General features: G+C 42.6%; 1 protein-coding gene across 1 annotated transcript in view; it reads right to left on the bottom strand.

Annotated features, from left to right (window-relative positions):
• Nucleotides 1–478: 478 nt before the first annotated feature.
• Nucleotides 479–17,267, bottom strand: part of bcl11ba (BCL11 transcription factor B a) — a 36,078-nt gene continuing 19,289 nt past the window's right edge. Inside the window, exon 3 of the mRNA XM_080870612.1 lies at nucleotides 479–5,098. Coding sequence (XP_080726738.1) covers nucleotides 3,099–5,098 — 2,000 coding nt within the window. The 3' untranslated portion in view covers nucleotides 479–3,098. The remainder of the gene's footprint in view (nucleotides 5,099–17,267) is intronic.

Raw genomic sequence — 17,267 nt, forward strand, 5'->3', positions numbered from 1 at the left:
TTTTTGTCGCAAAAAGGCTGCTTAACAACCTTTATTTGATCCCATTCTGTACAACATGATTCATTACAACAGTACAAATTCATCAGGTTCTGTTTGTCCCACACAGCGAGAGGAGAAACAGGCTGTGACAGCCCGTCGTTGGATTGGGATGTGTCATTAAACGAACCGGCCCCTCTGCATCCCCATATAAGATCAACACATCTTGAGGTACTCACAGTACCCTATTCACAAAGGATGCACATAGTCTACAAGGTTTTTTTTTTCAGTTTGTTTTTTTAAAAGACAAGCTCCGTAGGAATGACAGCAAGTGCCTACACATGTATTTCAAACCATCCATGAAGAATACTCCGTTCCAGAAGAAGAAAAATAGATACAAGTCAGGATTCTCAGTGTGTTTTTTCCTGAAAAAAATGGGACCCACCCTCCACCCTCACCACCCTACTGTCAAATCCAAGTGTGTTACAGCTCAGTATTTTTTTAATTCATTTATTTTATAATTTTTTAATTTAATTACACCCAAGGCAGAATAAAAGTTACTAAAATTGAAGACTTTTACAATTACAGTGACAAAAACAGTTTAAGAGACCCACAATTTAAACTGGACTGTAACGTAAAAAGAATAAAAAAAACAACCTTTTTATAGTCTTGTAAAATGCCCAGGCATTCTCCAATATTACAAATACTGGTATACTTTTACAGTAAACAACAAAAATGTAATATATATTCATATATATTTATATACTAAAACCCCATCACCAAAAGAAAAAAGAACACAAGAAAGGAAAAACAATGTACACGTTGCCACTTTGGCATTCAGAGAAAGTTTCAAAGCAAACCTGAAAGAAATGTTTCAAACTCACATACACACACATATTATTTTTACCCTTGTATCAATACTGTAAACTTATTTTAAGACAGAGTGCACTAAATTCTGATCTTCTTAGTTACTGCTTTTCCTGATTTTTGTCCAGTCTCTTCCCTAACTCTTTGTGTGGCTTTTTGTCCTCTTCTTGACTTTTCTGTTGAGGGACAGACTCGTTTCATATAACTCTCTATATAGGTTTGTGCCTTTATATGTACATATGAATACATATATACACACACAGACACATTGATGTTGTGCTGGGTACTCGTCATTGTAAACTCAGCATTGTTACGTTTGTATTAATTTAGATTTTTCTGTTTAACGGTCACATTACACAGTAAAGTTGATACGTTTTAGCTTTCGTTTAATTTGTTACTTCATAACAAATGTTGCATTTGTCAAAGATAATAAATAGGAAGGTCATTGGTCAAGGCACACTCATGTCAATTTGAACGGCAGTACAAAAACTGTCCCAAATAAATTATTATTATTCTTAATTTACAGTGCCAACATTGGGAAAGACAAGCCTAGCAACCTTGGGCACTTTAGTACCAGGTGATCCCAAGCTCCAGGCCCTTTAGTACATTTCTGTACGTGTGCGTCTGTTGTTCAGAGCTGCGAGTTCGTACACTGACAAAAGTGCCATTATGAAGGTGAAAAGGGCTTAAAGAAAACTGATTCATGGTTTTTAAAATAACAACAGGACATGAGGCAAACTGATAAATTAATTTTATTATTTCAGCACTCAACTAACAATCAATAATTTAAATTTCTAGAGAGGTGGCTTCATCAATCAAACTGTACAAGCACTAGAATGCAATAAGTCCAAATTTACTACTAATGCAAGTTCAACAAATTGTCATGTATTTTAGCACAAAATGCATAGGGACCTGGCTATTATTATTATTTTTATTATTTTAGAAATAAAACTTTGAGGTCTTAACATCCACTAGGTTGCCAGTGACCTGTTTAGGATTCACGTGCACTGTCTCTATGTAATTTTTGCTTATGCAAATCTAAATGTAAATTTCTTAATGACCCTTCCATCACAAGATTGCCATCCATGTGTGCCAAATACATACAGATTCCATACAACGTGGAAGAATTGAACCTAATCATAAGATTAAAGAGGACACTTGTGAGCTGGTGGATGTTAAGGCTAAAACTTTAGCCACGTGAGGGGTAAAACTGTCTCTAACGATTACAACCTATGATGAAATAAATGCTTTGCAAGTTGTTTGCCACGGGGCAACACAGGAGTGAACAGGTAAATAAAGGAAAGTAGTACAGTTTACCCTGAGATGTCCCTGTGTTCTCTCGGTCTCATTGTTCTATTTCTTGCTACGCATACTCGTCATGGCTTCGTGCTCTCTCCTAATAAATAACACAGATCATATGGCTTCATGCAAAAGAGTGCATGGGTGTATGAATGTAGATGAGATGGTATTAACACAAAACAAAGGGAAAGATGTTGTAGCGTTGTCGGAGCTCGGCACTATGTACCAGTCAGCAGCTGCCTTACCTATCATCAGCTTCTTGCGGCTGGTTAGGGTGTTTTCATGAGGAGACGGGTTTACGAACCTTGGGATCCTCTTTCATTTTACATTTATCGTCAAATATGACACTCGGTGCTATATATCCAATTATATTGACATGTTTTACAGTCAGTTCATGCTACAATGCCAAAGGATTGTTGTTCGCGTATCACATAAAATAGACTAATTCTAGCATTCTCAGTTAACACCACTTTCAAATTTAAGATTGATTCAGCTTTTCAAGAAATTACACATTTAGTTTAATATACAATTTCCTACAAGAAGTGGCCAAAAAAAAAAGAGAGAAAATGGATTTGTGTCCTCTAAGGAACTCTCAGGATATCACGTGGGTTTAAAAAAAACAGTAATGAAAAGAAAACAATAAAAAAAATTCTAATAAAAATGTACCTGCACATGCCAAAATACAAAATCCAATAAATACAGAAATTATTGCACAGTTAAAGGCTCCATATATTTTATAACTCAACTGACGGATTGTTTAAAAACGAATGCCACATAAGGCAGTTTAGACAGCTTCAGTTGATCTCTGTTTTCACGCTTTTTTTTTCTCAGTTGGCAGTTTATTTAATCAAAGACACAATTAAAATTAACCCAAAATTAATATCTTATAAAAAAAGTATCCAGCTACCCCTTTTTGTTATTTTGAAGTCAAAGAGTACGGAAACAGGGAATTAGCTTTAGGCCCTCTCTGTTTGTTCAAGTTTGACCTCACTGGTCATCAAATGTTCTCCATGCCACTTTTTCATATGTTTCTCCAGGGTGCTGTACACGCTGAAGGGCATTTGGCAAATGTCACAGCGATAGACCTCCTTACCAAGCTGGCCATGTGTCTTCATGTGGCGCGTGAGCTTGGAGCTCTGGGCACAGGCATAGTTGCACAGCTCACACTTGTAGGGCCTTTCACCAGTGTGACTACGCCGATGCACCGTCAGGTTGCTACAGTTCTTGAACACCTTACCACAGTACTCGCAGGTGTCGCACCTCCTGCTGTCCTTGGAACTAGGTCGACCTGGACCAGGGCCACCACCTAGATGAGGTGTGCTGCCCCCACTGGCGGTGCCGCTGCGGCCAGACAAACCCCCATCTAGCAAGTCACCTGGAGGGGTTGAGAAGCGCAGGCTGCCATTCTCTGAAGAGTGCTCAGAGGAGGTGGCAAAGGGCGATTGTCTGGAGTCACTGAAGCCTAGAAAAGGGTCTTTGATGAAGTGGCGTGAGGCAGCATAGCCAACCAACCACTGGGAGTACACATTCTCAGAAGGAATGTGGGGTACAGGGGGAATGTCCAAGTCCTTTTCTATCTTGATCCTCTTATTTGATGAGTTGGACAGGGTTGGGCTGGTAATGGGGGTGGGCTTACGGGGGAACAGACCTGAGAAAGAATCACCGGAGCCACAGTTCCGGCCATTAATGGTTGTCCTCTCCTGTTGGTGGTCATCTATTTCCCCAGCCACTGAATCCTCATCTCCAGTATCCCGTTGGCCATCCAGGGCTCTCTTAGAGAAGGGCATCCGTTTACGATTGTCAACTATCAAATTATTGTACTGCTGTATAGAATTGAGCCCCCCACCTTCCACTATCTTCTCAAGGCCAAGGGACGACTTCTCCTCTGACAGAGGTTTAGAACCATTCTCCCTGTTCCGGTAGAACTCAGACTCCATGCTGAAATTTGATTCTGGTCGACTCTCATTCTCAAGCTCCTCTTCCTCTTCCTCCTCTTCTTCCTCCTCGTTGCCTTCCCCCTGGAAATCAGCATCACGGTTTTTCATGCCCTCACCTGGCACGTCACTGGTGCCTGGTTCTGGGGAGCTCGTGGTGGATAAGCCATCATCTGAACGCCCCGTCAGGGATCCAGCCTTGTGCATGTGGGTCTTCATGTGGCGCTTCAGCTTGCTTGCCTGAGAGCAAGCGTGGTCACACAACTGGCACTTGTATGGTTTTTCTCCAGTATGGCTGCGCCGATGTACCACCAAGTTGCTCTGAAACTTGAAGGTTTTACCACAGAACTCACAGGACTTGATCTTGTTCTGCGTCTGGGGAGGGGTGGTGCTGTTTGGGGGCATTGGTGGCAATGGAGGAGTGCTCAGAAATGGCGATTTTGGCCCAGGCTGGAAGGGATTAGGGTTTAGTAGTCGATGCATAGGGTTAGGCCTGTTGGGTGATAATGGTGGTGTGGTGCTGTTAGTGTTCCCTGCTAACTCTCGTAACCGCCTGGAGAAGTCCATAGACTGGGACTCCATGGCCATAGGTGTTAGCCGCATCACCCTTTCAAAGGCACTGGGGTGCTGGGAGATGAGGCCCATTTCCTCTGCACTAAGGCGTTCCAGGCGATGGGGGTCCAGGTGATGGCGGGGAGGTGGAGTGACAAATGGAGGCGTACTGGGGAGACGATTCTCTACAAAGCCTGGAGGAGGTTCACGGAGCAGGGGTGCTGTCATCCTCAGTAGGTGGAAAGGGTTGTTATCCCCTAGAAAGTTGGTGAGGGGGGACTGTGGGATGGAGTCGTTGCCAATGGGTGGAGGCATAGTGAGGCGTGGGGTGAGGGTTGCGCTGGAGGGGCTGGACTCCAGGTAAATGCGAATGCCGTGGGTGTTCTGGGCATGCTGCAGCAGGAACCAGGCGCTGGGAAAGGGTTGCTTACAGGTGGTACATGTATAGCTTGAGGGCTCATCTCTTCCACCTGCAACACACACAGAAACAATAAATTAAATATGTGAGCACAGATTCTTTTCTGTGAGATAGGCTACATTAATGTGACCTCATTCATGATTTTAATTGATTTTAACAATAACTTTTTAAAAACGTGTCCGCGTTGTGTAAAATTTTCTTGGCTGGAAGGCAGTGAGGTGCTGGAGTGTTTTATATTCTGCTTCGGACTGCTACTAGCTGCAAAGACTATGGGTACTCAGCTTGTCACATAAATTCTAATACTAATCATGTTTTGACAAGTGCATTTCCACAGTCACATTAGATCAGCACACACTCAATCCATGTACCAAGAGGTGCTCCCTTAGTCCAGGGACTCTCTCACTAACAACTGCTATTACAGTGTACTATATGTGGCTGCTGTGTGTTTGATAGATAAACCGTTATGTGTGTAAGCAGGCTAGATGATTTTCTCCAAGGATGACAGAAATAAATTGGCTAAAGTCATATTAGTTAGGACAAGAATACTCATAGACAGAAAAATAAAATCATGTGTTTATCTGAATAAACTAATCTAAATCCTCAGTGTTTTATAACGTGGAGCAGAAAACACTACGTTGTGATTTCCTGTAACACTGAGCAGTCCAAGATTTGTTAAACCCTATTTAGGGCTGAACCTTATGTATTGACTGTGTAGCTGGGCAACAACCAAGAGGCAGCGATAGCTGATGATAACACTTTTTCTTAAAATAATTTTATAATAATCATAGTTAATAAATGGTAAATTGATAAAGTAGGTGAAGTTGTATAATTCATTACTTATATTTATTATAAGTGTTAGCAGAATGACAAATCTGTCAGTCATGCAGCAGAAATTAAGTGAAAAAAATAATGACAGAAAACCACAAAAAAGAAACACACACGTTAAAATCAGCAGATTTTCAGAAGAAACCTTGTTTTTTAATTTTTTAACAGATTTGAGTTTCAAATATTAAAGAACCACTGATGTGCCATATAACTAAATCCAAACAGCAAACCTTACACACAAGTATAAACACACACAGAGATAATGGTAATTATACGCTTGTTCTTGTATTCAGTGAAGTGTTGACCTAGTACACTCATTTCAGATACTGGGCAAAACATATGCTGCTCTAATTGTTGCCCTGTTAGCCTTATTTGTGTGTGTGTGTGTGTGTGTGTGTGTGTGTGTGTGTGTGTGTGTGTGTGTGTGTGTGTGTGTGTGTGTGTGTGTATACATGGCCATGACTCTTTTTGGCAGCCAAAGACACACGCACTAAATCACACAGACGCACACACACATATATATAAATACTGGTTCTAATGTAGATGTGTTTTTATCAGACGTCACAGAGAAGCTAATATTTTTTCATTTCACATTTCTCCAGTATAAATACAGTTTTCTCTATTTGCCTGTTTAAAAATATATATTTTAGGAATGTATGAAATGTATTATTAGTCTACATTTTTAAAATTTCTGTGAAACACACACAATATTTAATCTTTTTTTTTTTATAAAAATCTACAGAAAGAAAATAATGCTTTGTTAGAATTCATCAATTTAATCATTAATTTATTCATTTATATTAAAGAAAAATACTGCTCACCATCTCTTGCTTGCAAAAGATTGTGTGTGTGCATGTGTGTGTGTGTGCGTTAAGTGGCTAGAGGTGGAACAGCTGTTTAGCTCCACAGTCCTGTATAGCCTTTTGACTTAATTATAGCAGACCGCACGCACACACACACACAGACACACACACAATAAAAATAACAGCTCCCCGTGTCTCAGCTTTTGTTGGCAAGTTTCTCTCACAGACACACACACATGCACACACACAGACACACACACAAGCTGTTTTAGTGCTGAATCTTAAGTGAATCTTAAGACCCTTAACACTCAAAAAAAAAACCACCACCACCTCCAACCCCACCGTCTCTGTTAGCTTGACCCCCTTCTCTTCTGCTGACAGAAGTCATTGGAATGTGTGTGTGTCTGTGCGTGTGTGCGTGAGCAAACGAAACAGGGAGCGAGTAATAGAGAACGCGCCATTTCACTCTGGCCGCAGTGGAGGGAGCGGGTCATGGTTTTTGCTTGGGGGAAGTGTGTGTGTGTGTGTGTGTGTGTGTGTGTGTGTGTGTGTGTGTGTGTGTGTGTGTGTGTGTGTGTGCGCGCGCCCTCCCAGGGGAAAGGAGTCTAACGCAGATGGCAAATAAAGTATGCAGCCTGAGGCGAGAGCACATTATGCTAATTCTAATGTCAGCTGTACTTTAATATACGACTCTATTTAATCACCCCATTATTTCCTATTTCCATATGAAAAAACAGAACGAGCGAGGGAGAGCGAGGGAGCTGCTCATCACTTTATTTGGTAGAATGCAGAGGGCCGTGCTTTATGGAGGGGATGAGAAAACACACTCCCCTCCTCAGCATCTGCACAGATACACTGTGCCTGTGTGTTTGTGTCGAACGCGCACACGCGGCTTGAGTTACGACCCACTGTACGTCTGTTTACTGTAAGTGTGGGCCGCGTGCTTCAGTAAAGGTTATAGTAGTTCATTTTGAGCACCTAGTTTTGTCCTTTATAGAATAGATTATTTTCCATGACAGATAAACTTTAACTTAGCTGAATTATGTTGCCATGTAAAAAAATAACGTTTGCTTACTTTGCTGTTATTTAACTCGACTTTGCTGGTTTTACGTCTCACTGTTCAGTGTCCATCTGCCAAGACAACACTACCTTAATGTGCTCCTGCTGTTCAAATGCCCTCTTCAGCTGCCAGACAAAAGCAAAAACTGTGTGAAAATCCTCTGACTGCTCTCACCGCAGAGATGCGGGGCAACAGCAGCACTGACACATCACAGGACAAAATAGCATCTTTTGTGGCTTAAATAGACTTCCAGATCGAGAGGGTGTGTTTGCTCTGTGATGTGACGAGGACGAGGGATGTTAGTGTTTCCTGTCTGAACTGGCTTTATTTTAGTGATTTGAAATGATTCATGATGAAATAATTACAGCTGCAGTTTGGTATCCAGGCTCCCAGCCTGTCTCTGCAGATATGCTACAAATAAAATTGGGGAGTGATCCCAAATATCCCCCCTGGAAATGATGCAACTCATCGTTCATCAGATTGGACGAGTGATGGTGCAGTTTGAGTCGCCTGCTGAGCTAACTTGCAGCTTTGCTTTATTTGTGATCAGATGTTTAATCACGCGATGTAGGCCAATGTGCCATTTTCTTTCAAAAATGACCAAATGAGGTCAAAAGCAGGAAAGTGTACTATTACATCAGAGCCACTGTTGGCCATTGGCCTTACTGTGCAGTAGTGGCAGCTGCATCAAATATGTGACTTGTTTGTTGAAATAAATGAACAATAAACCTTAATGTAAGTTTTAAAATCGACAGATAACAATAGCTCATATATATGCTCTGGGATCAGTTCATGTTTCGATCACAGGAAACAGAAATAATTATCTTTAAATGTGTAAACCTCAGAGGTGCTGACAAAACTAAGCAACTTAAACTCTCCATTCAAACCCATCCGTCCATAAACTCTAAGACGAAAGACGCTGTGTGCAGTCTGGCTCTCTGCCTGTGTTTAGTTTGGCTCACACACACACACACCTTCAGTATGTATAATGTCACATTATTAGACACAACCCTACGGACACCAAATATCATCGACCCAGTGTGATGAGCAGTAAGGAAGATGAATTTTAATATGATTTATTTCCTCTCAAACAAATACGCAGCGATCGGGTCGTCTGGACTGGAAGGATTCTCCCAGTTGAAACCAGTGATAATGGTGTCTGGTTTGTGTGTGTGTGTGTCCAGCGGCACATATGCAGCAGCCACGTTTTAAGTAATCTCTCTTCTTCATTTCTCTTCCCGGGTTCACTTTCACACAGTATAAAACTCTCATTACTGTCAGATTCCAATTTTCACTATGATTCAATTTGCCGTAATTACTGTTGCTGCCGCTAATAAAAAAAAAGGGAAGAGTGGGAATGTCTAGAAAAGCAAAGGTGCAAAGGTCAACTGGCAGTTAGCAGCATTCATTTTCATCTCAGTGTATTCATCGGGGGCGGCTAATGGCCCAATTTTCTCCTCCTCGGTCCTCAATAAATATCGCTGGAATTACAGGTTAAATAGCCAAATTAAATCACAGCTATTACAGTTGAAGGAGGGAGGAAGAGATGTACAATTAAAGCAGACGCACGGATCAACACAAATGTGTGCGATAAATGCAGTGAGTGTCAGCCGAGGCTGTGAGGATTATTGTGTCCTACAAAGATCCTTTTCCTTTATGGCGACACAGAGTCAGACTCGTCTTTCCAGTGTTTTCTATCCTCTCAAGCTGCAGCTATTCCTTTGCTTTTCTTATATAGAGAAAAATATCAAATGAATTTTACTACAACTGCAGTTAAATGTCAGCAATACCAGCTCCAGTCGCCCCGCAACTTTATAAGATCAAAGTAAAATTCCTGGATCGGAGCAAATTCCCGCTCCACCCACCCCTGCTTCTGCTAAATTATTTTTATCCTCAGTGGGGTTACATTTCTATCCCCACCCTCTGATTTTTACACTGCAGCACAAACAATACTCAAATCAGAAATTGACTTTAAATTGAATTTCAAATTGAATTTCCGAGCTCACGAGGGCAGACTCGGAGATCACGTTCTGACTTTGCACTGTGCCGTCAAGCATCGCTGTTTCAATGTATGTAGAAACGCAAAGGATTCAGAGCCTGACAGAAAAGTCCTGGAAACATTCCTTATGAGTCTAAACTGCACGTTGGATAATCTACATCACTCACAAAATGAGATCTGTAGCTTCTAACTTCAGCTTATTGAGCTGCAGTTATGCACCGAGGCTTCTGTCTCACAGCTCACAGGTAGAAACGTCGCTGAAGGTTCCTGAAGAAATTTTATACACACAGTTTGTTGACTTTGCAAGTGATTGAGCAGCCACGCTCAGTGTGAAAAGAGTTTCCCCATCCTCGACTTAATTCACTGCACCACTCAAAGTTGGAGCCTGTGGGCCACGATGCTGTAAAACACATTTCAGAGCTCAAAGTCCAAAAGATTCTGTCCACAGATTTGCAGATGAGGGTGAAAGAGATGATGTTCTGCAGCAAAGCAGAAACAATCAATGCACGCTGTTTCTTTATTGTTTTATTGTGAAAGACCAAATCTAGCCTTTGATGTTCTTGCAAACTGCACCCTGCATATATGGCTTTATAAGTATTTACACACACTGAGTGACTGAAATAACCCGCGGCAGGTTTCACAAAGATAGAGTAGACTGGTATGCAGCGTCAGGCCAGTCTTCATTTTGCTCATAGATAAAACTAATGCAAATTAGGCAGCTTTACAAAAATAAAGATAAAGTAATTTTAGGCCTAAAAGTTTCCACTCCACTTCACTTCATGCTAACTCAAACACCTAATGTTATTCGTTGCAATAGCAATTTCTGCAATACTCTAAAAAGAAGAACAAAGAAGGCTGATCTGAGGGGAAAAGCTCCCTTCATAAAGTGTGATTCATCATCTTTAGCTAGTTTACTTAAACCATCATCAGGAAAAAACACCGTTTGTTCCATTATAAAGATATCGTCCTCCCGGTGTCTTCTTTGCCATCATGTTTGAACGTTCAACACCTAAACATGGGTTTATTCGAGCCACACGCTGCTCAGCAGCAGAAAATGTGCCATTTCAATAAAGGTCCAGACATTTTGATTTCTCTTAAAAGCTTTCCGTTTACGTGTTAACAGGAACAAAATAACACATCGACCAAATCCAACCACGAACTCTGACCCGACAGTTTAGAACAACCTGGTTGATTTTAACTTCACGAGGTTAAGCAGCCGTTTAACACGTTTGTTTTACCTTTGTGAGGCTTTTCCACACCAAAAAGCACGAAAGCTGTGACGAGTCGGGAGCGCAGGGACTCTGTGTGTACATCTGTGTGTGCATGTTCTCCTCTTGGCCTTTTGTCCCACTTGTAAAAAGTTTCCTGACATTTTTTTGCATACTTAAGCTGCGTTATTATTCTTCCATGGTGCCCCCTGACCTCACACACAGAGCTCTCCTCCTGCACGGCCGATTCACTATCATAGCATGGCAGCAAAGCAAATCAGGCACCGTGTTTGTCCACTCTTACACGTGTGGACACTCTACATACCTCACTGTCACGGTAGAGGACACTTTTTTCTCTAAACAAGTGTTTATTTGTGGTGTGTGTCTCCAGCCAATGGGATCGTTTCAAGTTCATCTGGTGCAGAGTTAAAGTGTTCTGCTAGTTTTCAATGACGTGTGCAGAGTGCAGCTTTTTTACGCCGTCCACCATGTGTCCATAACTACAATCACAACAACACCACAGCAGCAGCTGTAATCAAATCACTTTAGCTGTGCAAATATGAGGACCTGTTCTTTTCTCCAGCATCAACCTTTAGTGATTTGTTGGACTGACTCACCACAGATGCTGGTGGCTAAAGACCCAAAGTCTAAGCTCTTCCTGCTGTCAGCCTACACGCTCAGCCGGGTGATTTGATTTGTCCAAAGTGAAACACTAAATGGAAAGTTTAGTGCTTGGTTTGGATTTTGTGCTAATTTCATAATAAGTGATAGCCTTAGTTCATGAACTGGTGATAAAAACGTCATTTTCTTTGGAGACTCTCAGAAACTATTTTCTCAGCTTATTTGTACGAGCTGCTTATAACCAACTGTTTTCAGTAACAACACTTTGGCTACGTCCTCACGTACACGGGTGTTTTTGAAAACTGAGATTTTCCGTTTCCGTTTTTTTTTTAATCCCGTCCACACGTGCAGTTTTGGAAAAATATCTCCGTCCACATGTAAACGCTAAAAACAAAATGTTGGCCAATCAGAAGCCTGGGAGGGAACGGCTAAACAGGGTTTTGTACCCTCACAAAACCTGAAGTACTTCTGAAAAGTTTGTGTTTTTCTGGAAAAGCAGCTAATTTCGTGTTACATTTCAAATGTTAATAACAAAAGACAGTATTTGGCTGTCTCAGGAACTTAGGAATAAATCAAATGCATACAGGGTACATACATAAAATTTTTTAAAAATTTAATTTATTTAAAACCGACGTTGTGAGAACGTCTGTGAAGTTCACTCTGACTCCAGTAACTGTGTGTATATGTGTGTAAAAACTGCCGATAGATTAACAGCAACAATATTTTCTCTTCTTCTATTGTAGAAATGAATCTCATGTAAACAATAACACACCTTTGACGTTACGTGAGTAAATCTCTGTTTTCCTCGTCCACACGTAAACGTAAAAACAGTTTTTAAAATCACAGTTTTCAGTGATCGACAACGCCATGTACGTGTGGACGAAAGGCCCAAACGTAAAAGTGACACGTATGTATATTTGAAGAGGCAAACCATGACTTTTACTGTATCACTGTTTCAAAGACTGTACTCAGCTCTCAATAGCTGGGTTGTTTTTCCCAAATACTACATGAGATTACTGCAGTCACTGCTGTCAGTAGCTGGAGGAGCCGTGTTTTGCTTAAAAAGCAACACCTCAAAAGTCCAACCTGACAGTTGGAACAAAGTTCATCGACATCCAGAATCAACATTATTTAGACACTGCTGCTCTCTGTTCCCTCACTCTGTCTCAGCATGTGCTGAACTTTAGCATTACCCCATCTTCTCTGCACGTTATCCAGCCAACAAAGGATTATGGTTGTGCAAGGTGTGCGCACACAAATGTGTATACAAGCCGTGCACTCATGACAAATCAAGGAGGGGGTGGGAGGGAGGGGGCTTTGACATTCTTGGGATGTTAAAGGAAGGCTTAGCTCATCACAGCCAAATTAGAATGCATTTAGCTCATTAGGGAAGTGGAGCAGCAGTGAGAGAAAGAAGAGGACAAAGACGAGATGCTCCGTCCCTCTCGCCACATGACAAGTGGTCCTGTAGTCAAAATGAGGGGGTGAGATGCAATCCAAAACAAACTGCTGCAGCAAGCTGTGTGTGTGTGTGTCCCTGTCTCTGTGCCCTGTTAACAAATTAGAGGGATTACCAGAGGAGAGTGCCAGAGCATACCAGCTAATCCCACACACTGGCCCGCACCACTGCACCTGGGGAGCGCGCATGAAGCTGTGTGTGTGTGTGTGAGGAAGAAGCTGTCACCAATAGACTCTACACAAGGCTTCATCCTGCCCAAACACAGCCTCTGAAGCCTGTGGGGGGTGCGCCTAATCCTGGACACACTCATATGCACATGGCATGGAGGAGCACCTGATACCTGTCACTCTTTCAGCGTGTGGACTTTGTGTTTACAGTTGAAAGTAAGCCGGGACCTTACAGGAGCAAGGATGATCTGGCAAGTGGGAGGTGCACTTAGATACGTGGTTAACTGATAGAGTACAGATGTGGCACATAAAAGGTAAATCCACCCCAACTCTCCAGGACAACAGCTGATCCGTCCGTGTCTGTGCTGCTTCTGCTAAACGGAGAAACAAGAACAAACATGTTTGCATTACTTAAAAAAAATGCCCAGCGCTCAGGATCGTGGAGAGTCTGGGTTTTGTCTGTGGAGGTGAAGTCATCGACATCTTGTCAGGTGAAGACTTGGTTTGGTTTCTGTAGCCACAATAAAGAAACGCTGCCACGAGCTTGATTCCACTAAGACGGCAGTCCAACACATTTTTGGAACCCCTCGCCATCTCCTCTATGTCTCCCTGTCACCTGTCCCGTCCAAATCCCTCCCCACCCATCCTCCACCTCCTCTTGCACACTGCCAAGTGGGAGTCTCCTGGAACACACAACACACACATATGCTTGCAGCTCCGTCCAAGACTATGATGTAGCGGCGCACCTCCTGTTTGAATAAGACATATTACAGCTTTGCCTGACACCAGCAAGAGAAGAATTTCTCTCTCTGTTGTTCTGGTGCCTTTCTCCCTCATTTCATCACAAACCAGGTTCATGACTTTAACACTGTTCCTCGTGATCAGCTTCACCTTTTCACCCACCACAGCGTGGTAATCTTTAGCAGCTATTTAAACGTCTTCTCCCCTAAAACAGACATATTTGACTTGACCAACTTAATCTGTGGACGCAGAAGCAGAAGTACAATAGGGGGTTAATGGTGGAGGAGTGTAGACTGGGCTTTGAATGTTTTGGTCAGACTCCACTTGTTTATACAGAAACAGCAGTGAGAAGTAGGAGCAGGAAGGAAAGTGGGGCAGGTCGAGAGCAGATCCAGACCAGAAGGGGGTTAGGGGAGGACATGGATGGAGGGATGATGAGACAGGTCTGTGCTGGAGGCCCTTATAAGGGCTACATGACTGGAGAGCTCCTGAAAGGCTGGGTTGTTAACGCTCAAGTATATACCTGCAGGCAGGGGGGGCCCATTATATAATGTAGCAGAGTCATACTGATTCATAGCATGCAGTGATTTCAATTTCATCCACCAAGTGAGCACAGAGCCTTCCAGGATACACTTACACCTGCTGGTGGCATGCTCCGAGTGAAATCTTATAACGGAAAAAAGGCTAAAAGGCCAAAATGCACGTAAGTGAGCTGAAACATAACAACTTTAGTTTGTGGCTGAGATGCCCCCGAGTGGTGACTGGGTGGATCGTAACAGTTTCACATGTCTGTATTCAAAGCACATGAAAACTAGTTTAACTGCAGCTTAGAAAATCTAACAATCACCACGTGACTTACACAGAACCAGTTACGACAGACAGTAAACTGGTCGGCCATCTGTGAACAGCTGACATGGTGTGACTGGTTGTTACCATCAACACTGGTTAAGTGCTAAAGTACAGCAGCTTGTTAGCTCAAGTGTTTTGTAGGAGGAATGCACGACAGCCAAACATGTATTTTAGTAGTTAGTCTTGTACCAAAGCCAGGCCGCATTTACTTTGTTTTTCGTTGCAGGTTAGCATGAAGAGAAGTTTGAACATCAGCTAACTTACAGAAGGAAAAGGAAACTGAGGAAAACTATCACTCAGTGACAAAGATCATCATTACCTTAGAAACTGAATGATTCCTCCTGCCATTCCCAACGCCCACTGACTTTAGCCCCACGTTAACAAACCTTTCATTCATACTAACTCAGACCCTGTTATTCATCCTTCAGTTGGAAGACGATGTGAATCCTGTAGGTGTATGTCTGCATCTATATGTGAGGTTTGTATCAAAGCCCGAGCAGCTGTTTTCTCTCTTACAGACACTATACAGGACAGAGAATCAGAAAACTGCGTGGTTAGAGTTGGTTGGTGTGAGCCATCCTCATTAGACTGAAGTACGGACCATTTCGTTCAAGGCTGCTGGTTCTGCTCTGCTGCGAGTGTTTTTGTGCATGTGAGGGCTTTATCTTGGTTTTGCTAGCACGATCGCATCAGGACTCACTCGGCACATTTCCCACGCCATTGAAGCTCCTCGTTGCAGCCAGTTTAGGAAGTCCACACAGGTTAAGGCCACCTGTCACACGTTATCCACTGACCACCCACAGCTGAAAAAATCCCTCAGACACTGCAGTTTTCGTCAGTGGGGGTCAAATAGCATTTAGATGCCATAGTAGTGTGCTGTGGGGCAGGGGTAGCAAATGCATGGACAAGCCCTTTGACGATTAGACGGGGTGTGAGGGAACACCTGCCAAATTACAATGATCTCACATGCCTTTAATTTGCCAAACATTAAGTGGAGAAAAAGGGGGAATTTAAGGATCCTGCAGGATCACAAACACAGGAGTGCATATGAAGGTGATCCTAAAATTAACGATCCCAGTAACTCCGTGCACGAGAGAGATTTAAGTAACAAGGTGGGCTTTTATTTTGAAGTGCCAGTGCAGAAGGGCCAGAGAGAAACGCTGAAGAAAAGATCTGCCTGTTTCTCATCAGAGGGCTGCTGCCAGTTATTGGCCTACAGCCAGCATTGTTTACTTGGCCGGCCCCCTCAGCCTCGCTCTAAACACCAAATTATCCCAACAATTGGCAATTTTAGTCGAACCCACAGGTAAGAAAGGCCGCTCCTACAGGGGAGATGCTCACATGTGCTCTTGCTGCCTAAATAACAACAAATATTTATGAATGCATTACTCGCGTTCCTGTGAAACGGGACGCGGGCTGTTTTCTCCGAAGAAAAACTCCACGTTATTGATTTATTTACAGATTTATTTATTTTTAAGGAGCATGAGAGATGGCAGCAGCCGAGATTCTCTCCTCCAGCCCTCTTTTTGTTATCTGTGATGTTGCTCAGAGAAATCAATAGAACAACTGTAGCTAGCAAGCTTTGTTTATCCTTTCCTCTAAGTGAATAATTCAGGGGTGTCAGCAGGGGTGAGGCAAAGCTTTGATACAAACGAAAGGGTTTGCTGTTTCTGGGAGGGGGAACTCTAACTCTCTCTTTGTCCCCCCAAAAGTCTGGAGGAGATGAGACACTGAGAGCAGCTAAAGGGTCCAAAGACTGCGAGAGACCACCGCTCTGATTCTGCAGCACTAGAACGTCCCTCACACAAAATAAGTGAGTGTGAGCACTGAAGGCTGAAACACTGGACGGTGTAAGAACAACACAACAAAGGAGAACGTGTTACTGTGGCAGAGGAGCTGCACTAACTGGTTTTAAGGGTTTTACAGGATTTTAAAAAACACAAAGGGAGAAAAGAAAACGCTCTAAAGCTTCTGTTATGAACTTTCTTTGGCAGTTTTAAAGGAGTGATGCAAAAGTGATGCTAGAAGCTTGAGCTGGTTTATATTTGGGGAATTTTAGGCATACTGGTCAAACTGGCTGCAGCTGAGGAGGAAGAGCAGTTGGAAGGTTGTTGGTTTGATGCCTGCCCACATGACAAACGTCCTCTGTGGTTCATCCGTCAGTGTGAGTGAGTGAATGAAGCATGTTGTACAAAGGGCCAAACAGCCCGTTTAGCATTTTAGCCTCACAGCTCTTCTGTCTCTGTTTGGAAACACAAGTGCAAATTCATTTAAAGGAGTAGATCCAGGTTTAGGTCACCAGAAGATCTCAGCCTGAACCTCAAGCTGTAGTTGTAGCTTTTAAGAAATACTTCACCTATCCACAAATGCATTTTTCCATATTTCCAAAGTGTAGGTCAGGGTTACCCCCTAACCTCAGAGAGTTACAGGAAAATGCAGCAGCCACACAACAGAACAGCAGCTCTTTAGTTTCTGTCATAAAACACAGG

This window comes from Rhamphochromis sp. 'chilingali' (genome assembly GCF_963969265.1).
Source record: "Rhamphochromis sp. 'chilingali' genome assembly, chromosome: 21".
Classification (NCBI taxonomy): domain Eukaryota; kingdom Metazoa; phylum Chordata; class Actinopteri; order Cichliformes; family Cichlidae; genus Rhamphochromis; species Rhamphochromis sp. 'chilingali'.